Source organism: Chiloscyllium plagiosum, chromosome 23 (assembly GCF_004010195.1).
Source record: "Chiloscyllium plagiosum isolate BGI_BamShark_2017 chromosome 23, ASM401019v2, whole genome shotgun sequence".
NCBI classification, from domain to species: domain Eukaryota; kingdom Metazoa; phylum Chordata; class Chondrichthyes; order Orectolobiformes; family Hemiscylliidae; genus Chiloscyllium; species Chiloscyllium plagiosum.
This window is the reverse complement of record NC_057732.1, coordinates 11,528,475-11,550,912: the sequence shown is the minus strand read 5'-3', so window position 1 is coordinate 11,550,912 and position 22,438 is coordinate 11,528,475. Positions and strand designations below refer to the sequence as shown.

At 42.8% G+C, this 22,438-nt stretch overlaps 1 protein-coding gene and 2 long non-coding RNA genes across 14 annotated transcripts in view; 2 read left to right on the top strand and 1 right to left on the bottom strand.

Annotated features, from left to right (window-relative positions):
* Positions 1 to 6,020, bottom strand: part of lmo3 (LIM domain only 3) — a 73,369-nt gene extending 67,349 nt beyond the window's left edge. Inside the window, exons 1-2 of one of the 8 annotated variants that reach the window (XM_043713517.1) lie at positions 6,002 to 6,020; positions 313 to 526 (exon numbers count right to left, since the gene is read on the bottom strand). In XM_043713517.1, the coding sequence (XP_043569452.1) occupies positions 313 to 518 (206 nt within the window). In that variant the 5' untranslated portion in view covers positions 519 to 526; positions 6,002 to 6,020. Of the gene's footprint in view, positions 1 to 312; positions 527 to 918; positions 1,098 to 2,571; positions 2,821 to 3,176; positions 3,379 to 3,421; positions 3,556 to 3,813; positions 4,286 to 5,275; positions 5,925 to 6,001 lie in introns of those variants that run through there. The other 7 variants (XM_043713513.1, XM_043713514.1, XM_043713515.1 and 4 more) reach the window with 7 other exon arrangements.
* On the top strand, positions 440 to 2,431 carry LOC122561613. Its single transcript, XR_006315054.1, has 2 exons — positions 440 to 610; positions 2,140 to 2,431. It is a non-coding gene; the product is annotated as an uncharacterized LOC122561613 (long non-coding RNA).
* Positions 6,019 to 22,438, top strand: part of LOC122561614 — a 32,016-nt gene continuing 15,596 nt past the window's right edge. For 4 of the 5 annotated variants that reach the window (XR_006315057.1, XR_006315059.1, XR_006315058.1 and 1 more), the window contains exons 1-3: positions 6,019 to 6,405; positions 11,347 to 11,488; positions 20,105 to 20,214. This is a non-coding gene — a long non-coding RNA (uncharacterized LOC122561614). The remainder of the gene's footprint in view (positions 6,406 to 11,346; positions 11,489 to 20,104; positions 20,215 to 22,438) is intronic. The other variant, XR_006315055.1, reaches the window with a different exon arrangement.

Here is a 22,438-nt window from a genome sequence, read left to right as displayed (position 1 = left end):
ATTAACCAAGCAGAGTTAGTTCCAAAGGGATGGAAGTATATATATACACACACACACACACAGAGGCAGACAGCACATCAAAGCCTTCCTCACTCTCCCAAGGAAACCAGTTTTGACTGTATCACAGGCAAAGGATTTTTCAAATATCTCATTCCATAAACTCTTCGAACCATGCTGACAAAACATCTTTGAATAATAAACAAATGCACGCTTAAATTGGCCGGACCCGGCCATGTAAGTTTCCCTTTCTCCCCACTTCCCCCCCCCCCCCCCCCCCCCCCCCCCCCCCCCCCCCCCCCTCGCCAGCCCTACCTCAGGTAGTCTCTGCGACAGAGGATGAGGTTTGCCTTGGTGTACAGTGTTGAACCCACCTCTCCGAGGCGGCAGTCACAACAGGCACATTTCAGGCAGTCCTCATGCCAGTACTTATCCAGCGCCTTCAGGAGATAGCGGTCTTTAATCTTCCGGTTGCAGCCAGCACAACCCTTCGGCTTGGTGTCTGGCTGAGCTGAGAGCATTTGTATACCTGCAGGAGGAAGGGAAGGGAAGGGGAGGGGAGGGGGAATGAGGAGAACAGGACCAAACACAGAACAACGCCACTTACTACCAGGTCAGTGAGAGTGGGGTGTGTGTGAATTGTGTCCTACACTGCAGTGTGTTAGATCGCTCGCGTTAAGCTAATCAAATGAATATTCAATTTCTAGCTGGACTGTCTGAAGTGCGGAAAACGATAAAATTACTGCCTTAACTGCCGTTCACACACTCTGCTGTTGTGGTGTTCAGGCTGCGGAGATGTGTTGACAAGGGGCAGCAGCAGTTGTAATATCTCGGTTAGGGGTATTTGGGCTGGGAAGTGGGGAGGGTCACCCCCCCCCCCCCCCCTTCCAAATGGCAGTAACAGGAGACACAAGATCCCACCTACACTGAGGCAGCAACGCGACTCTAACCCGCCAGTCAGGAAGAAATGATATTTGCAACAACACTCAGAAACTTTCCCCATTCACTCCTCTCTCTGTCACACCGCACCGTTATGAAAGCCCAGCTCTCCAGCCCTGATGACAGGGTGCTGGATGTGGCGCCCCTTCCAACAATTACAGGTCAGTACTTTTGAGCTGAAACGCTTTTTTTTGGTGGGTTTTAATGGTTTAATGGATTAAACTCGTGTGCCCCCAGTTGGAAATACCCTCCCTCTGAGCCGTACTAAAAGAAAATAAACCTCCATTATGTTGGGGGGTGGTGGAGCTCATTACTTTTTAAAAAAAATGTTCAGCCCCAAACTGCAATTACTGCATTGCCCCCCCCCCCCCTTTCAATAGCGTCTCGTACACACACATCCATTTGTCAGAAACCTAGATTTATAAGTGAGAGGTTAGGCATGGTCCACACAGGCTGTTTACATTTCTTAGTGGTTACAACCATGGTAGTCCATTTGAAAAGCGCTCACTCAAATTGCTACGATTTTATTGGGAACACCCCCCCCCCCCCCTTTCTAAGCTCTTTTACCCTGGTGTCCCACCCAATTCTCTCCCTCGGTCCCCAAGAAGCTTGACGGGGCGGGGGGGGGGAAGAATAATGTTGAAACACACTACCAGCCTCCAGATTAGTGAGACTTTCATTGCCCACAATATGTCGCGCTCCATTGTTGAAAATAAAAGAAGTTTCCCAAACTGATTGCTAACTCGTTTATCCCTGGAGGGAGGGGGGGGGGGGGGAGAGATTGAAGGAAAGACTTGGGAAATCAACACCGGGGGAGGAGGAGGAGGAGGGATTATAAAGGTGAAGCGGTGGTAAATGAGAAAGAGAGAATTTTGGATGGCAAACAAAAGATTTGGGGATGGGATGGAATTGGCGGGCGGGGGGGAAGCAGAGGGTGATGGTGAAGACTAAACGCTGGAATCAAACTGAAAGCCGATTCTCTGCTGGTTCATTGGGTTCAGATCGGACAGCAGCCCTCGGGGACCACGATGCAAATAAAATAAATGTCCCATTGGAGAGGGGGAGGGATGAGGGGGGGGGGGGGAAGCTTTTTTCTAAAAAAAAATAAAGCGACTGGAGCTCGGAACCAATTTGATTCCCACTCCCTTCTTTAGATGCAGCTGTAAGGCTGAAGAGATACTGACATTTTTCCACTCTTATCAGTTTAATTACAGTTTCCATGGCAGCAAAGCGCTGATGCTTGGCAAAGGCCAATGAGATCTGCGACAGCCATCCCAATTTCTGATGCAGCCAGCATACAAAACAACAAAAAAAAAGGAGAGAAAAGCCCACTCTCACCGCTAACATGCTCAATTTAATATCTTTCCACCCCTCCTCTACTCCGCGAGAGAAATGATCTGAATAATGCAAAGAGAACCGTTTACAGATGACAACACTTTTGTCAGAAAAGAGGAAATCCTTCAGAAAGCACTGAAATAAAATCATGGAAGTCGCAGAAAGCGTCACGCTGCTTACTTGCACATCCGTAAAAAGAGAGAGATTGGTATTTCACCAAAACCTCTGAAGAACTCGGCTTTGTCTGAAATCACACGCACACACACACAATGACATTGAGAATCCCATTCGCCGCCTTACCAAAAGATAACTTTCCTCTCCTTTTTCCGCATCGGTTGTTTTTTGTGGGTTGTTTTTGGGGGGGGGGGGGGGGGTAGGGGGTTAAAGGAGGGTTTGGCTAAGTCTCTAGCAGCTTCAGGCTGGAAGAGCCAGTTTCTTCCCCGTCAGGGTGAACTGGTAGCGGTGGGGAATAGCGCTGGTCATTGTTGACACCGACAAAGAGACACGCTACATTAAACGTACCGCACGTTTCTCATCGTCAGCCTGGCGCTGAAAGGCAGTTCATGTGGTTTTCGGTGGGGGTGTTGGGTTGAGGAAGGGGGGGGGGGGGGTAGAAGAGGAATTTAAAAATCTCTGCTTATAACATACCCTCTCCCCTTCCTTTGCAAAGGCAAGAACTCCCACCCCCCCCCAAAGAAAAACTTTTGCTTTTACATTCAAAAGAATCCCAGAAAAGATCTAACCGGAGGAAACTTATCTGGCCTCAGAACAAAAACTCCCCGAACAGAAAGGGACAACGCAGATAGTTCAAACCGTTCAGAAATATAAAACGCACACTTTTCCAAAACAAAACCCAGCCCAGAGTAGCTACAAAATAGCCAGAGGGCTATTCATTCCACACTTACCGTCTCTATTCAACATGAAAAAGAAACCCTCTCCAAAATATGTTCAGAATACAGCGTATACTTTCTTCCAATGCAAGGTCAACAAACGGAATGCACTTGTATCGTTAGAAAAGAAAGTTTTAAAACGTAATGAGATCCCCAAGGAACTGCCAGTAATCGAGTTGATCACAACGGAGCTACAGGTGTTCTGTCTGAGTATCCGCAGTGTAACCTTTCCCTGTGCCGAATGATGGAGGACAACTTACCTATCAGCTTATGAGAATTGTCCTAAACGAATTCAGCCTCATCATCTGCAAATTCAATCCTTCGCCAGCGAGACACAATGCAGTAAAAGGTCATTCAATTATTAGCGAGGTACCGCGGCTGCCACTACACACACACACATACACACTCACTCACTCTCACACACATACACACACACACACACACGGAGCAGCGGTCCCCTAGATCCACCACACGCACACTCTCTGCTGTCGACCCAAGTCCAGCAATAGCCCTGGGATGAATCTTGTCTTAATGGCTAATTTCCCCACGGTGAAAATTTACAAGCAGCCACTAGCTTTGGCTAGTCAGATCCACACACACACACACACACACTTCCCGGAGAACGGTAAATAAAAACAGCTATAAAACCAACCTCTTGAGTGCGTCCAGTTCCAGAGACTGCGGATTAATGAGAGCTTTCTTATTGATTTAACCGCTTGTCAAAAAAAAAGTGTAGCAGAGCCGAGTTATGATTCCCCCTCCCCGTTTGACAAAATAAACCCCTTCTCTACCGTTTAGTCCCATACAACTATGAGATATCAATGCCTTTTGTTAGCCAATACATACACACACACAACGCAGCGAGAGAGACAAAATCAAAACAAATGGAAAAGCTAATGAGGACAATTAAATTAATTATGTTCAAGGAGATGAGTTTTTTTAAAAAACTGTATGATCTGCTATTCCTCGCTTGCAAGGACTGCTCTGTGATTCATGGCAACTGATTAGTGCATCTATGCAAATCTTTGTTTAAATCATTCAACTAATTAAATGATAGGATTATTCTTCTGCCTACAGTGACATCATTTCCCAGTAATTAGTACTCTGTTTAGACCGTGGCAATAGATTCTTAATAACACCAGCGAGTTGCAGATGTTTAACCATTTTCTCACGCGTCTGTGAGGAACTGCCCCAAACCCCGATTACATACTGTACTTATACCTCCTCGGAGGGAGAATAATACGCCCCAACTACATTTAAAGAGAATAAAAAACACACATAGGAATCAATAGTTAACATTCAGCTCCATGCTACTCATTTCTCTTATTCCCACCCCCACCCACCACACAAAATGTAATGATAATAAGATGGGTCATAAAATGCTCCTCTTTTCATTATGACTGATGAAATGCATTAAAACTGACAGGGTATTACCTGACAGTAATTAGGTTTTGTCATGAATTAAATTATTTGAATGCGGACTATCTTCCCAATCGTGCAATTTTCAGGGAATTTTTTTCTCAAGTCAGGGAAGAGACAGAAAATAGCATTTTCCCCCTCCCTTCATAATCGTATGAATTATTCACAGAATCATCACAAACCATACAGTTGAAGAGGCTCACCACTTAGTACATTGCACAGATGTGATCAGCAGTGATTACTAGCAATGAAATACTAGGACACACACACATACACAGTGATTTGGTGAACAAGAGGTGACATTTAATCACCAACCAATATTCACAGATATTTAAAAAAACAAACAAACACCAATTCATAATCTCCACAAAATCCTCCCCTCTTCCCATTTTCAAAGATAAATTTTTGCATTTACACCTTTCTTCAAGGCAGAAGGGAGTTTTTAAACTAGGCGTGCGTTTTCTTTCACTGTGGGCAAATTAAGTGCTTAATTGAAAACTCTCAAGAAACCCCTTTCATTAAGAACTAAAAAGGAGCTAGCTATTTCTTACTTCTTAAAAACAAATGTTCCAGCCCAAACTGACTCTCAAAAATCTATTGCAAGCTTCCCATTCATCAAAGAAGACATTTAATCCCTTATTTCACAAGCACACTTTAAAATCAAATTCAACACAGAAGACAATTATTGAACTCACCTTATTTCAAATCACTGCTGAGCGGGGCTCAAAGAAAAAGACCAGTCAAGTTTTCACTTTTTAAAAAAAATTGCTTCACACTAATGCGTTGATTTGAGGTCTTTCCTTTGCCTCAAAATAAAATCAAACAGAAATCCTACATTCACAAATAGAAACACTAAACAGTGTTGTTGAGGCGAGAATTAAGTGTTAGGCTGTTTCTTCCTCTTCTGAAAAAAAAACTCAATTTCCAGGGAAGATAGAGAGAGAGAACAAATTTCTTTTCATGGGGATGATGGCAGAACCAGTTACTTGTTCCTTCTAACCACGACAGCAAGGATGAAAGGGCCACCTGTCTCTCTCTTCTCGAGCTGAGCACAAAACCTGAGTGGGCCAGCTTCTTTTCCTCCAGTATTTAAGCACCTAACCAGGTCCCTAGTTAGCAGCTTCCTTCAGCTCATCCAAGAAGCTGACAAGTACTGTTAGAGGAGGCTGTACATGTTGCTCTAATGGACCTCATTAAGTTCTACTTACAGATGTTCTCTTAACATAATTGATCTGTGGTGAGTTGAGAGGACTGAAACTTATTCCCCAGCCCCCAATTACGGTTGGGTAATTAGATCCCCAACCTCCAATTTTTCACATTCACCCTTCTAACATTCCAAAATATCAAAGTATCTCTTTCTCACAAAGCCCCCCCTTACTGGACTCCACTCGCTCATGGTATTGACAGTTAGATCTGCTAACCTTTGTAGTGACGCCAGATTTAATAGCACATTCAGTTCACTGACAGAGCTCCATCTTTTTTTCCTCTCCCCCTTTGCTTCCTTTTTATTCTACTCTGATAACAAAGGGGAAGAGAAACTAACTTTGTATGGTTTGTACTTTTTGATAAAAGCTACTAATGATCAGCCTTGGCAGGGGAGATTCTGTTTTAATGTCTTTTTTCAGAATCTGTTTTAATTCCTCAGATAGGAACTTTAAGGAGCAATGAAGGAGAGAGGTGCTGCTCTGAAACAGCAAGGAAAAAAAATACTGCACACCTGGGACAGATGAAGCCAAACCAATGCTTTTATAATGCCAATCAGCAATGCTGTTATCATCCCGCTAATTAGGAAAGCAGCCTAAAACAGAGAGCACTTTGGGAAATGGTAATACTATGGTTTTGCACTTAAAAGAGTAGAAATTTTCTGTACTGTAAAATCCTGGATTGGCTTTGACAATCCTTTAACTATGGATAAGGTTTACTGTGCACTTCTTCTCTGAAACAAAAGAAAAGATGTGGCTAAAGAAGGTGCCAAAGGAACTTTGATGGTCTCATGGGAGTCAAAGGTCACAGCACATCACAAAATTGGTGGAATGAATTTTCAAGATGAGCAAAACAAATTCTCCACACACCGAGATACGTTGCTGAGAGTTAACGGGAGGCCGTCTGTATTTATTGCTGGTCCTAGGGTTCATGGCACTCCAAGAATAGATCTAAGAATATTAGGAAGGGTTCTGGGGAAACGTCACTCGACCTGAAACGTTAATGCTGATTTCTCTCCACAGATGCTGCCAGACCTGCTGAGCTTTTCAAGCAATTTCTGTTTTTGTTTCTGATTCACAGCATCCACACTTTCGGTTTTTACTAAGCATTTTAGATGTGATTAAATGTTTTGGTTTGTTAAGGGCTCTTTAATGTAATTGTGGGTGAACCCATGAAGCATTTGTGCAGGATTATTGAAGACTGAATATAATATTCCTGGTGATAGGGAACTTAATAGAGGAAAACATTTTAAAGTTTTGAAATTTCAACTGGAGGTATTTTCAAGGTTCTAAGAACAAGCATGTAGTGACTACTGCTGGGAATACTGCAAGAGGAGAAGAGGTCAACTCAGGTACAGAGAGGCTTGGGAGATGTGCAATGCACAACAAGTGCTATACTAAGCTCAAGGTTTATGCCAAGAAAATAGACTGTCTGCACATAATGGAGGTACAGTGCATGAGCAGACTTGGAATCACATTTTAGGGTCAGCACAGAGGCAGTGAATGAGTTACGCTCAATGATCTGAGAGAAGCTGTGAAGATATTTATTGATCTGTACAGCCCTGCCCTGCTAGAAATGGGACCAGCAGCACCTTACTTCTGGCATTAGGTTGATGACATTGGAAAGGTTTCCACACTCAACCATTTTACTGTGCACGGCTCTATCCTGAACTCTGAAACCTTGTATTGTGACAAACTAGTTACAGTCATTTTAGCAAGCAAAGTTCTTGCTGTCTCCAAAATGGGTGGTGTCTTTAAACCCACACATTATATAAACAGCCACAAGATTACAGCCACCCTGAAGTTTGCTGGGTCAGGATTTCCAAGAGTGGGCAGGATTTCTGGGCAGAACACTGTCTGCCAGTGTTTTTAACAGGCTCTCTGTCCCAGTCAGAAGGAGAGGCAGAAATAGAGAGCATTGCAGGATTATGCTGGCTTCCTGCATCACAGGGAAGAGGTTGAAAGGGCTAGGAGGAGGGGGCAGCATAGAGATAGTGAATAATATAATGGGTGAGGGAGGTCAGAGAGACACTGGGTTAATGCTTCTGGGCTGGAGGGTGATGTGGGCAGTGATCACTGACACACTGAGCATGGGTAAGGGCATCCAATTGAAAGGAGGGAGCCGGGTTTTCCTAGAGTTCTGTGGGTGGGGGGTGCATTCCTGTTCCCCCTGGAAAGACAAGTTTAATTCTTCAGCAAGTTACTTTCCCCTGCCTTCATTTCCAGCCTTCTAGCCCTGAACATACTGAATGGTGGAGCAGGCTAAAAGGGCCGAATGGCCTATTCCTATTCGCTATGTTTCTAATGCTCTTATGTTTCTCAGGCTATAGGCAGAGCAGGCAGTGAAGAAGGCAAATAGTATGTTGGCTTTCATAGCAAGGAAACTCCAGTACAGGAGCAGCAATGGCTTGCCGCAATTGTACGTGGTGAGAATTGTGTGCAGTTTTGTTCTCCTTATCTGAGAAATAATGTTCTGTCAATGGAAGGAATGCAATTAAGTTTTACCATACTGATTCCTGGGATGGTTGGACTGACGTACGAAGATTCACTGGATCGGTTAGGACTCTTTTCATTGGAGTTGAGAAAGAACGGGGTGGGGTTCTCACAGAATACTGTAAAATTCTAACAGATCTACTCAGGATAAATGCAAGATGGATGTTCCCAACGATTAGGGAGTCCGGAACCAGGGTTCACAGTCTAAGGATTCAGGGTAGGTTATTTAGGACTGAGATGAGGAGAAATTTCTTCATCCACACAGTAGTGAGTCTGTGGAATTCTCTGCCACAGGAAATGATTGAGGCTAAAACATTGACTGTTTTCAATAAGGAGCTCGAGTAGTTCTCAGGGCTAAAGGGATCCAAGGGTATTTGGGGAAACAAGTACTGAGTTGGCTGATCAGACATTCTGAATGACAGAGCAGACTCAAAAGGCCAAATCGCCTTCCCCTGCTCCCATTTCCTGTGTTTCTAATAACTTGGGAAATCTGTCTGATCAACATTAAAGCTGGGGGAGTCTAAGGCAGGCAGCGAGTGACCTGAATGCTGTGAGGAGTTTGGTTACCCATGACCTTGTCCCTCCTTTGTTAAAACTGAGCGCAGAAAAGATACAATAGAATACATGGAACCTACAGTGAGGCATTCTGGCTAGATGTATTGCAACTCCAAATGACACTAACAACATGGGTTCAATTCCTGCACGGTTGAAGTTACCATGAAGGACTCTTCTTCTCAGCCTCTCCCCTTGCCTGAAGGGTGGTGACCCTAAGGTTAAACCATCACCAGTCATCTCTCTCTAATAAAGAGCAGCCCTATGGTCGTCTGGGACTATGGTAAATTTACCAACTTTTATTGCTGGTTTTATGAACCAGTTCCCTTTTAAGTGTGCCATTTTTAGCAACAACTCTTTTAATTGTAGTAATAGTGAGCATTGTTCCATGATGGATACTCCATCAAGGTTGCTTTCTGCAATCCATTTTCTTTCTCATCATATATAGTATAACATTTCTTATATTGGGGTGAGATGCTGCACTAGTGGTAACACTACTGGGTCAGTAAGCTAGAGGTCTTGGTTAATACTCTGGGGGTATAGGTTCACATCACATCATGGCAGACAGTAGAATTTGAATGCAGTCAATAAATCTGGAAATTAAGACTAATCTCATTGACGATGGCCAGGTAAGCACTCATCTGCTTCACTAACACTGTTTTAGGGATGGAAATTCGCCGTTCCTTCCTGGTAAGTCTACATGTGATTCCCAACCCACAGCAATGTGGTTGATTCTTAACAGCCTTCTGAATAGGCAGAAGGGTAAATACAAAAATGAGCAACAATTACTTACGTGCACATCCCACCTAAGAATAAAAAAACTGCTTATTATGTTTTTGTTATTATTTCTCTGAGACAGCACTGTCAAACCGAATCTAAGCTGATCTGTAAGACAAAAGCTAAGACACCTTTCTTTGAGGATAGAGTTTATTAGCTACTCAGTCTTCGAACATCTTCCCCACACCAGCTTTAGCTGTTGCCCTTTTATATCTACCCAGTCAATTTATTACTCAAATAACCCCAATCATCTGCTTAGCTACTTGCTATATTGACAAGTGCAGCAATTTTTGTTGTGATTTTTAAAATACTTGCTTCCTGCCTACGATGTCAAACCTAACTGTTTCACAGTTGGTCTGCTTTTCTTCACTTAAAGCCCCCACTGAAATTCAGACACTACAGGCTGAAATTTCCTATTTGCAGCTTAAGTGTGGGGGTAAGTGAGTTTCATGGTACCAACTGTTCCATGGCTGGGGCGAATTTAATCTTCCACTTTCCTCATCAGAATATCAGTTGTTTCATTGGGAATCTCATTATGAGACAGTACAGAAGTGCTGGTATCATCCAGCTTTAATGCCCTGGAAATATATTTGAAGTCCAGTTCCACTTCACTTCAAATGGTGCAAGCCAGGAACGACCTTTCTCACTGCGGTGTTCGAGCCAAATCAATGAGAACATGTCTCAGCAGAAAGTGAAGGATGCTGTCTCTGTCACAGACTAAGAACTGAAGAGTTGGTGGATGGGGTCATGAACAGGAGGTCAGTCCTTTTCCAGCAGCGCAGTACTTCTAGAGCCAGCAGTCTAACAGGTGTCTCAGTGGTTAGCACTGCTGCCTGACAACGTAAGCGCCCAGGTTTGATCCCAGCCTTGGGTGACTGTCTGTGTGGAGTTTCCACATTCTCCCTGTGTCTGCGTGGGTTTTCTCCGGTTGGTCCAGTTTCCTCCCACAATCCAAAGGTGTGCAGCTTAGGTGACTTGCCCATGCTAAATTGTCCATAGTGTTTAGGGATGTGTAGGTTAGGTGCATTAGTCAGGGGATAAATGTAGGGGGATGGGTTACTCTTTGGTGTGGGCTGAAGGGCTTGTTTCCACACTGTAGGGATTCTATATAAAAAAAGTTGCAGCGCAGTTATTGCAGTATCTCACACAATGAGGATGTATAGCAGGGCAGAAAGATGTTCTGTGCTCTGCAAGGGTCAGTGCCAAAACCTTCTCTTTGCTATGTCACACTCAAAGATGCTGTCACTCACTGTCACTCTGCCACTGCTACACATCTTTCCAACATCGATGGACCACACCCTCAGTATCACGAGACACCAATGTCCCTCACCCACCTCATCTTCAGTAATGATAAACCCTTCCGGAGCTCTACTTTCCTTACTCACTCTTTAGGGACACCTAATCATCTTTTGCATGACAATTAACTCCCCTTGCATCACTTCAATCTCCTTTTGTCTCACTGCCCAGGGAAGGAAATGGACCCAAAACTGGGCCAAACAGTCCAAGACGGATAGGACGATTGCAGACATTAAGCTTCTCACACTCTGCGAGGAGAGAACAGTTGAGTTGGCCAGAGGGGAGGAGACTCTACACATGGACACTGTGATACTCCAGTGGGCAACCAACCCAGTTAGCTACACTGTGCTGTGCTGCTCTTCCATTACAACCAATACTGATTCATTCTTAATTTTCTGAAACTTTGTCCATCTTCTACAAGTAATTCCCTCTCTTTTCTCATGCAGGACACCAATGCATCATGCATCCACAAAGGGCCGGGTGCTGCATTCCCTCAGCTCGACTGTACCTCTGAGGAGGAAACCAGTGAAACCTTAAAAGAAAAGCATCTTACCTGAACCTTTCACCAGCTCAGAGAATTTCACCTTGGTGGGTACTTATTCTAGTTTGAATCAAGGATGTTCTCCTTCTGAGTTCAGTGAGAAAACAAAGAGTCACTACAATGCAGAAAAAGGCCATCCAGCCCACTGGGTTTGCACCAACCCCTCTGAAGAGCATCCCACCTAGACCCCGTCTCCCACCCCAAACCTATCCCTGTAACCCCGTGTCTACCTGGCGAATCCATCTGGCCTGCACATTCTTGGTCACCACAGGGCGATTTAACATGGCTAGTCCATCTGACCTGGAAATCAATGCAGAGAATGTGCAAACTCCACAGAGACGCTCAGCGAAGGCTGGAATCAAACCTTGGTTCCTGGCGCTGTGAGGCAGCAGTGCTAACTGCTGAGCCGCCCCAGTAATAATGTCTGTCAGGAATATCAGAAAGTTAACACAATGTTATTGAAAGAATCCTGAACCCCCACATCCACAGCAATCAAGCAAAATGCTATCCCCTCAAATATTGTGGTATGGAGGCTTCCTAAGTAGGCAATAGTCACGCTTCAATAAGGACATCTGAGGTGTGTGACCTTAATCAATTAGTGGACAGCAAAGTGAATATATACTACACCCAGAGTATTATTTTTACCACTAATCCCCTTAAAAGGCATTTGGCCCACCTCCCTTCCACATCATATCTCATGTCCTTGCATTCATCTGTTTTAGTGTGTTATAGACCAGACCAAACCCCCTTAAAATATTCAGAAGATACCCTAGACACTAACTTCTTCTTATTTCAAAGATAAATGTAAGGTGTTGCGTTCTAGTTACAACTTGATTCATCAAACTATTAGATTTAAAACAAAGCACACCTTATTCACCACAAATAAACAAATAAATAAACAGAGAAATAGGATTTGGAATAACTTAACTCTCTGGGAAAATATCTTCACTGAATAATAGATGCAGTAATAATTACTACGTAACTGCTCCAATATGGTAACATTTCATAAATACACCCTTAGCAAAAGGCAAATACAGAAAACAGGCTGTCTCACACATAACTCCCATAGCCGGCAAAGAACCCCCAGTTTTTGGCTGTACCAAAGAAAAAGAAAAAATAGCTTTCATTTCTTCAAGACTCCAACAGCAACTGCTGCTGAAAAAACTAAAGATCCTGCTTCTGTGTGGGTTTGACCCCATCCAGTCAAGCTGCTTCTATTGTTCCAATGTTTTAAAAAAACAGGCCTCACAAGTTGTTTATTGCCTCATAGACTTCTCACCACCTGTCCCCCTCCCCCAAAAGAAATCAGGACAAAACACACCTCTTAAAGTCACAGCATCATCACAAGTATAAGAATATAATAGCCACAAAGTGTTGCCTTCCAGAACTCAGAAGGAGTGTAATTAGTAATGGGAAACTGGAGTTTCTACTTTTAAGCTCCATCTAATCAAGTCAAAACCCACTGAGACAGTACTCTGTAAATCAAACCCCGCTATTCCTCGAGTCATCACAAAAGTTCAAGTTTTTAAAGCGATACACAAAGTACTTAATTTTCAGACCCAGGTCGATAGAAAGCATGGCTCAGTTTTCCATATCGGAGAAGAAGCATTATTCCCAGTACAGTAATTAGATTCAAATAAACAATTACATCGAATTAAGTGCATTTTACAAATGAAAACGTGAAACCCCTTATAAACTGCCGCATACACACACACATAGACAGACGTAAACAGCTGGAAAAAAACATGGGGCTATGGGGAAATGGGAGAAATGGTTCTTTGGTCACAAGATCTGCTGGGTGAGTTATGTCTGATCCAAAGGTTTCTCCTTGACTTTGTTTTTTCCAAATGTGTCTACTGGTTTGCAAGAGGCACAGAGTGGCTGGTTCATTTACGAAAGATAACTGACTCATCCAATTCACACTTGCACATCTGCTGGAGAAATTAATTAACAGGTTTTTTTCAGGTTTAAAGTGACTTACTGCAAAGAACTAAGAGAAGGAGCTTTTGGCTGCAGCTGTCCTGCAGGTTTCTTTTCTGGTCTCACTATCTTTTCTCCATCTTGCTCCCAGTGAAAGCAGTTCAATTACCTGGCAATCAGTGACAAAGTTGTTGCCAGGAAGAGAAGCTTTGTCATAAGTAACTGGCCATTGGTCCACAACAATCAGTTCCACTTGTAAACATCCCTCGGCTCCAGTTTGTTTGCATATTTCTGGAACCACAGCTGTACAAGTATTGTTCACAAAAGGTATCAAATTATATTAGATTCCCTACAATGTGGAAACAGGCCCTTCGGCCCAATAAGTCCACACCGACCCTCCGCAGAGCACTCCACCCAGACCCATTTCCCTACCTTTACCCTGACTAATGCACCTAACACTACGGGCAATTTGGCATGGCTAATTCACCTAACCTGCACATCTTTGGACTGTGGGAGGGAACTGGAGCACCCGGAGGAAACCCACGCAAACATAGGGAGAATGTGCAAACTCCACACAGACAGTTGCCCGAGACAGGAATTGAACCCAGGTCCCTGGTACTATGAGGCAGCAGTGCTAACCACTGAGCCACTGTTCCGCCCCTTATTTTTAAAAACATGCAGCCATCCTTGTAAATCCCTGGTTTTCAAAAATTCTTTCGCATTTCAATCCATTCCTTCATGCCACTTGTTTAGCTTACATGACAAGGAGGCCAACAATGGGTACAATATAATGCAGTGATTGTTTTGAAGCCATAATTCAAAAACCCAATTCATCATAGAATCTCTACAGTGTGGAAACAGAACATTTGGCCCAACAAATCCACACTAGCCCTCCAAAGGTTATCCTACCCAAACCCATTATTAATGCACCTAATTTACAAATTCCTGAACATTACAGGCAATTTAGCTTGGCCAATCCACCTAACCTGCACATCTTTGGACTGTGGGAGGAAACCGGAGCACCTGAAGAAATCCAACACAGACATGGGGAGAACATACTAATTCTACACAGACAGTCTTCTGAGGTTGGAATAGAACCCGGGTCCCTGGCACTGTGAGGCAGCAGTGCTAGCCACTGAGCCACTGTGAACAACTACTACTGAACATGAAGGGCAAATAGGAGGCAGATAGATGGCATTATTGAATCAGTGAAGGCATGATTACTGCAGCTGCCACTAGGAAAGACGCAAAAGCAAAGTTATTAATGCTGTTCCTGAAGAAAAAGCAATAACATACTCTGCTCACTTTGTAGGCAGTCACACACATTTTATAAAGTTATTGTGCTTTTGAATTTCAATACAAAATGTACAAGTTCCAAATCTGTGTTGGTGTCAATAACATGCAGGCCATGCCTGTGAATCATCAGTGCCCACAACCCCCCCCACCCACCCTTACTTCATTTGACCCTTTCTGTTGCTCTCCCTCTGGCTCAGCCTCCACTGGGTTTTGATTGAGCCCTTTTCATCACTATTAATGTCCCCACTGTAACCCCAGAGCACATAACTTTGGAAGTTTCCACAACCTTGTTATCCCTACACCATCTCTATGTAGAGGCCAGAGTTACAGTGAGTTGCTGAACCATCTCCCCTGAGATGGGTCAGTCCCTCCGTTAAACAAGGAGATCTATAATATTGGGGCTGTGGAGGTGGAGTTTGAATTCCATCTCCCTTCAGGACCTAAGGTGAGGTACTGCACACACTCCTCTTTGTGTATCTGGACATTATCAGGTCCATGAAAAATCTGCTGGACCTGATATGGTTTGATGCTGTTGCTTTGGATCACTTGCTAACTTCTGAGTTAGAAGTGTTCAAACCTAACCACATAACTGCTTTGAACAGTGTGGATTGTCATTTCAGTGCTGCACTGAGGAGGCATCTCTGGTCAATGGAGATGCTGCTTTTGTGATAATTGTTCGTATTCAAACCCCATTTGGTTCCTCACACAGATATAAAGGTTCTCTATGGCACAACTCAAAGGGTAAGCCATTTTCCCAGTGGTCTGCCCAACATGTATCTCTTAACCTCGAAAAACATTTTATCTGTCATTCTGTGCAAAATAATTACAACATTTGCCTATATAGCAGTGTCTACACTATATATAGCAATAGCAATAGTTGGATGTGAGGAGCTTAGTGATGTCCTTGTTAATTTTTTTCATCAACTTGCAGATGATCCATTCCCTAAAATTACAGATTCCGTGGTGAATGAACTTTGTGACATTTAATTGGTTAAGTGCCTTGCTAGTTGCTTGAGAATTGTTAAAGGATCATTACGGGTGTGTTATAATTGGATACTACTTTTTCATTATCGTAAAAAAAATTCTAAAGCCACGCAATCCTGCAATTCTGTTCATGGTCCTTAATTATGATGAAAAATGGACATTTGTCCTGATTCTTAAAAGGAGAAAAATTTAATCATATGTATTCAACGTAACACAGGCAAGGGAAGACATAGCACAATTGCACTTAATCTCCTCCTACTGTAATGCATTGCTGGAAATGGAATACTATACGAGCATCCTTCAGAACCATTTGTATTAATGTAAACATTTGACAGTAACTAGCGGTAATTTACACGGCATGTGGCGACTCATTTGTTCCTAGTTTCCTTTGCAAATGCAGTGCTCATTACTGTTAAGTGAAATACTCCAACATTTTGTTCGCATTTCTTGTTCCTTCTATTCCTGATGCTGTCAAGTGGTTCCATTACCAAACTAGTGTGCTTTTACTGTTGGAGTATTTCACTTGCCAGTAATGAGTTCTGCATTTGCAAAGTGAGATCGGGGCTCTCCCAATAGCTCAGTCAATATAGTTGACAAGCCACTGCGACATGTTGACCAGCAAGCGTCCAAGGTTTGTTTCTTGGCCAGTCTAAAATTTCTGATCTCAACTTTATGACATAGAAACATTTAAAACGCAGAAAATTTAAAGCGCAGAATGAGTCCATTCAGTTCAGGGTGTCTGTGGCGTCTGTTCTAATTTGAGATAGATTGCATAGTTACAATGCGACTGATCAGTCTAACTCCAGTTTTGAAGTTTTGATTCATATCCCTGTACAATACGGCACTACAAGTGAATATCTAGAAATGTCCTAATTGGGACAGCTCTGAGGCTTGTGGAATGCATTGGAAACAGCTTTCTCATAATTAAAGCACCCATCAACCATTACCTCTTGCTTCCCAAGGCTGTTTCCAAATCCTCACTTCACTTTAACTTGTCTGACTGTTCTACTATGTAGGACCTTGTCAAAATCCATATAGTCATCAAATGTACTACCCTCATCAAATTTCCTTGTTACCTCTTCAAAACATTAGGCAAGTTCCACCGACATAATCTTTTCTGAATAAACCCATGCTGACTGCTCTTGATTAATTTGTGCCTCTAGTCGTGGTTTGTACATTTCCTCAGAAAAGTTTCCAATGACTTTCTTGCCACCAAATTTAATCCGACTGTCTGTAATTACTGTCTTCATTCCTTGCTTTCTACTTTAAAGACAGTGGGACATGTTAACAGTCCTCTAACATTGAACTGATACTGTGGTGTGGACATTGACTTCTTCCGGGTATTTTTATCTGAAGCAGCAAAAATTATATTAGTTCACATAACATAGAAATCAGTTGTGGGTAACATGGTGTTGAAAGATTCAACAAATGTTCATTACAGTTCTTGATGGATATAAGTAGTTATGAGAGTCACAGGCATTTCAGTGTCTGGGCAAATATCAAACTATTTATTACAAAGCATAGCATGCTTCCACCAATGTCTCAGACATCAACTAACCCCAGTTCAGATGGAATCTGAGACCTTTATACCCTTTGGTCATGTTCTCTGATGCAGTGATGATATCACGAGCATGTCTTATGCATGTGTCATCGATTCTAAAACTATACTAACATGTAAACCGGAGTTTATAACAAGGCTTCCCAAAGTGGAGTCAAGACCCAAGAGGAGACTTGAGCTGAAATGCTAGGCTTGTGAGGTCATACACAACAATAGCAGAACTCTCCCTTCCCCAGTTCAAATATATTCTCTTCATCCTTCTCCAAAGCTAACTAAAATTAGCACCAGTTTTCAGTTCCCTCTCAATGTAGTATTATGATCAGAAGTGACCTGATATGAACTGGCCTGGTTGCATATTCTAGGAACCTGTGCTGGTATCCAAGTATTTGGGTTTTTGACTCACACTCTTTACTATGTGTGTAGCTGTGGTTGTTCTGCTCACTTGTCATCTACCTCTTTCATTCTCCCCTGTATTTGGAAAAGAATGTACTCTGTCTTGGAATAGTTAGCCCATTGGTTGTTGCTCGCATTTTCCTTTCAAACATTGAGGATGGTGATCTCTTCTCCATTAGTGCTGCATAAAAATGCAGTGGTGCGATGTGACAGTCTTGTTTGTTGTTTGACAGGTAATGGTCATTGACTGGATAGGTTTTACCATATTCTCTCTTGAACTGCCCTACCTGTGCATCTTCCTTCCCACCTATCTGCTCCGACCTATTACCACCCCCCTCCACCTTCATCTACCTATTGCATTCCTAGCTACCTTTCCCCCAGCCCCACCCCCTTCCCATTTATCTCTCAGCCCCCTTGGGCACCTCCTATCCCCTGCATTCCTGATGATGAGCTTATACTCGAAACATCGACTCTTCTGCTCCTCGGATGCTGCCTGACCTGCTGTGCTGTTCCAGCACCACACATTTTGACTCCCATCTCCAGCATCTGCAGCTCTCACTGTCTCCTGCACCATATCCTCTGTTAGACTGTTTGAGCGAGGGCAGTGGTGTGACAATGAGATATGGATCACTCTCCACTTACCTTTATGAAATGAGTGGCCAGGGAAATGCAGTTTGTTGTCAGACCCTATATGTTCTGGGACACAGAATAAACTGAAAACAGCGATGGTTGTATCAGTGATGGTCACATTCACTTTATTACTAAGTCGTTGAACGATGAGATACTTAGAGAAATAATCACAAGAATGTAAAGTTCCTTGTGCAATGTGAACAGTTCTATTGTTACCTGTGTCCAAGAAGTAGTTAAAACGTTGTGTGGATGTAGAGGCTCCCTCTGCTGCTGTGGCTGCCACATTTGACATGCCTCACATACATTTATAAGTTGTTAAATATCCTGAGGTACCCTGGGCCACTACACAAATTCATAGTGCTAGTCATCCTGCCTGTTCAACACCCATTTGTCCTGGCTGTATTGTCATTGTGATATCTTTGTGTAATTCCTTTGGTACTAGGATGTGTTTGTCCTTGAAGATAACTTGACATGAAATACCAAACACGTCTTGGTTTGGCCAAAGTAAATGAATGCTCTCAGCAATTTCTTTCATAATGTCATTCCACCTCAGATAATAGACTTTTGCAACTCCTGTAGTTGTTGCCAATTTAAACAGTTCACCACGGTTCTGGCCAAATTGATAACAGTTCAACCTTAAGAACAGCTTCAACTTCAGCTGATTTGATTGCACCAGGCATGATCTGTTCCATCAGAGTGGGTGTGGTTTGTAACTCAGGATTTGTGACTCCAACTTCAGATCTAGATCTAACTTCATTTTACCTTCTCATCTCTGCTGGATTGACGGTAAGATTTTGGGAAGTTAAAAAGAATTTGCATACTGACACTGTAGTATGATTCTGCTTATGAATGGAATTGATGATCTGTTATACCCTGTGGGACTATCTTTTGTCAGTTGTACCATGGGGTGCCACTTGCCACTTGCTGGCATCCATAACCTTCAGACTGCGCAGTGACAATATATTGTCAGCAGCTTTTGTGTTGATTTTAGACGCTGGGGTGTCTTGACATTGCCTTTTCAGGACATTAGTATTGAATGGTTATAAAAGTTTAAGATCACCTTACACTATCAATGTGGTGTGTGAGGTTAACAATATGGAAAGCTTGTTCATCTTCTAAAATTAACATTTTGAGTTTATTGATGTATCTGTGTTTTTGTTAGTCCCTACCACTTTTCTTTGTGCCAGTATTGTGATGGGCAATTTTCTATATGGTCACCTGTGCTTTGTTCTGGGTTCTGGCTTGATCTTTGGAATAGATATTCTGCATGTGCAGGTACAGTATGGCTTGGTGCCACATGCTTTGCAAAAATGAAAAAATGCTGAACAGATTTTAGGTAAATACAACTGTTACGGCACCTGTGGTTTTCCACAGTTTAGAGGGAAAGTTGAGGCCTACCCTTTGCTGTGGTAAACTGCTCAATAGATTCTTGGAGTTTCTGCCTGTGTGACATGAGTTGGAGTCTATTAACCCTGAAATTTATTCTTATATTGAACTGGTCTTCAAGAACTTTCCAGATCTTTTCTGGATCTTATTGATCAACTGCAGAGAGTTCAGATGAATTAATTCTCCTTGCTGATGGGAAACAAGATTTTCATTCTCAGGATCATTTATCTATTGATCTGTAAAACAGAACTACATACAACACTTGAATAGCTGTAATTCAGTAAAGGCATCATTGGTTGTGCACTCCATAATTAACTATTTATTTATTCAATTATAGTGGCATGTTTGTTTTGTTTCTTTGACCAGTTTAGCCTTCCTCTCCTCTCATTTTGCCTTTTCAGCTTCTGTTTCACTTTATTTTCTCGTTGCTGCTCCTTTACTGGACTGTAATCCCTTTAGAATGTTGGATTAATAAACACAATTTTGTTTATTGCAGTTGCAGGTTTCAGCCACTAGATGACTTTCATGCCAAATAAAGAGTGATAAGACCACTTTACGTCAACTTGGATAAAGAAAATGGTGGAACCAACCAATTGCTACACACAGGTAAGGTTTGTTAGAGCATAAAACTGCATTTTAGTATTTTGAAAATAGTTTTTGTGTTTTTGTTCACTGGAGCTTTGTATTCCTGCCAAGAGTAACCTTAGGTTTACAGAGTCATAGAGCATGGAAACAGGCCCTTTGGCCTAACGTGTCCATGCTGCCCAGTTTTCACAATTAATCTAGTTCCACTTGCCTGCATTTGGTCCATATCTCTCCATATCTATCCCACCCATTTGCCTGTCCAAATGTTACTTAAGCCTTTGACTGCTTTTTTTTTAAAAATTCTAAATTGGAAAGTCAGCTAACAATTCATTTTTCTTAAAGTAAAAGACAGGTTTTCAAAAATTGCACCCACACCTCCCCCCTCACATCCCTCCAAGGCCCCAATGGATCCTTCTATATCCATTGCAAATTCCCCTGCACCTCTACACACATCATTTACTGTATCCGCTGCACCCGATGTGGTCTTCTCTACATTGGGGAGACAGGCCGCCTACTTGCGGAACGTTTCAGGGAACACCTCTGGGACACCCGCACCAACCAATCCAACCACCCCGTGGCTGAACACTTTAGCTCCCCCTCCCACTCCGCCAATGACATGCTGGTCCTTGGCCTCCTCCATCGCCAGACCCTGGCCACACGATGCCTGGAGGAAGAGCGCCTCATCTCCGCCTAGGAAGCCTCCAACCACACAGCCTCATTCCTGAAGAAGGGCTTATGCCCGAAACGTCGATTCTCCTGCTCCTCGGATGCTGCCTGCCTGCTGTGTTTTTGCAGCACCACATTTTTCAACTTTCAAACTTTATATAAATTTAAGCAGAAAGGAAATAGTTCTGCATTCTAGCTGTTTAATTTACAGATCATCTACTGACAGAAATTGGTGCTGTTAATGGTGATGCTCAGGACTGTTGTCTAGTTGATGTTCCCAAAACCCCACCATTGAGATCTTGAACTCTTTTTTAATTGGCTACTGCAGCCAATCATGAATTACTGCTGTGGCGTGGGCTATGCCTCCAGTAGCATATTCTTACCTGTTATGGTAATGCCAATATTATCTACCATAATGTAAGAACTGGACATGGTAATATAGAACATAGAGCAGTACAGCACAGAAACTGGTCCTTCGGCCCACCATGTCTGTGCCAACCATGATGCCATTCTAAATTAATCCCATGTGTCTGCACATGGTCCCTACCTTTCTATTCACCGCCTATTCGTCTTGTCTAAATGCCTCTTAAACATTGCTATCGCTTCTGCTTCTCCCACCTCTCCTGACAGTGCGCTCCAGGCATCTACCATTCTCTGTGTAAAAAACTTGTCTTGCATACTTAAATTTTTCCCCTTTCACCTTAAACCTAAGTCCTCTATTATTTGACATTTCCACTCTGGAAAAAAGACTCTGCTTATCCATTCCAACCATGCCTCTCAAAACTTTATTGATTTCAACCAGGGTTGCCCCCTCAACCTCCGAATTTCTAGTAAATGCAATCCAAGTTTATCCAACTTCTCCTTATAACTAATACCCTCTAATCTAAGCAACATCCTGGTAAACCTTTGCACCCTCTCCAAAGCCTCTACATTGTCTCTATCGTATGGCAACCAGAACTGCACAGAATACTCCAAATGTGGCCAAATTCAATTTAGGTATTGTGGGGTATTGAAAGACTTAAAAGATGTTTATTAGAGCTTCTGATATCTCCAAATATTAGATTAGTCACAGTGTGGTAACAGGCCCTTTAGCCCACACCGACCCACCAGATCCATTCCCCCCTTCACCTAACACTACAGGCAATTTAGCATAGCCAATTCACCTAACCTGCACATTTTCCGACTGTGGGAGGAAACCCATGCAGACACAGGGAGAATGTGCAAACTCCACACAGTCAGTCACCTGAAGCAGGAATTGAACCCGGGTCTCTGGCACTCTGAGGCAGCAGTGCTAACCACTGTGCCACCGTGCTGCCCATGGTATTCTAGTCACAAACATTTCAATATCGGGGTAATATTAAGCTATCCAGTTACAAAGAGCAGAATGTTTCCATCAATGTGTCATGCTTCAACTAGCCCCATTTAAAGCCCCATTTAAAGCCCCATTTCGATTAGCCCCTTTATACCCTCAGGTCACTTGCAATGATACATTGAGCAAGTCTTGTAAAGATGTACTGCATTCAACTATGAGGCAACACAACAGTCACCATAGGCAGATAAGATGAAACTTTACATTCAG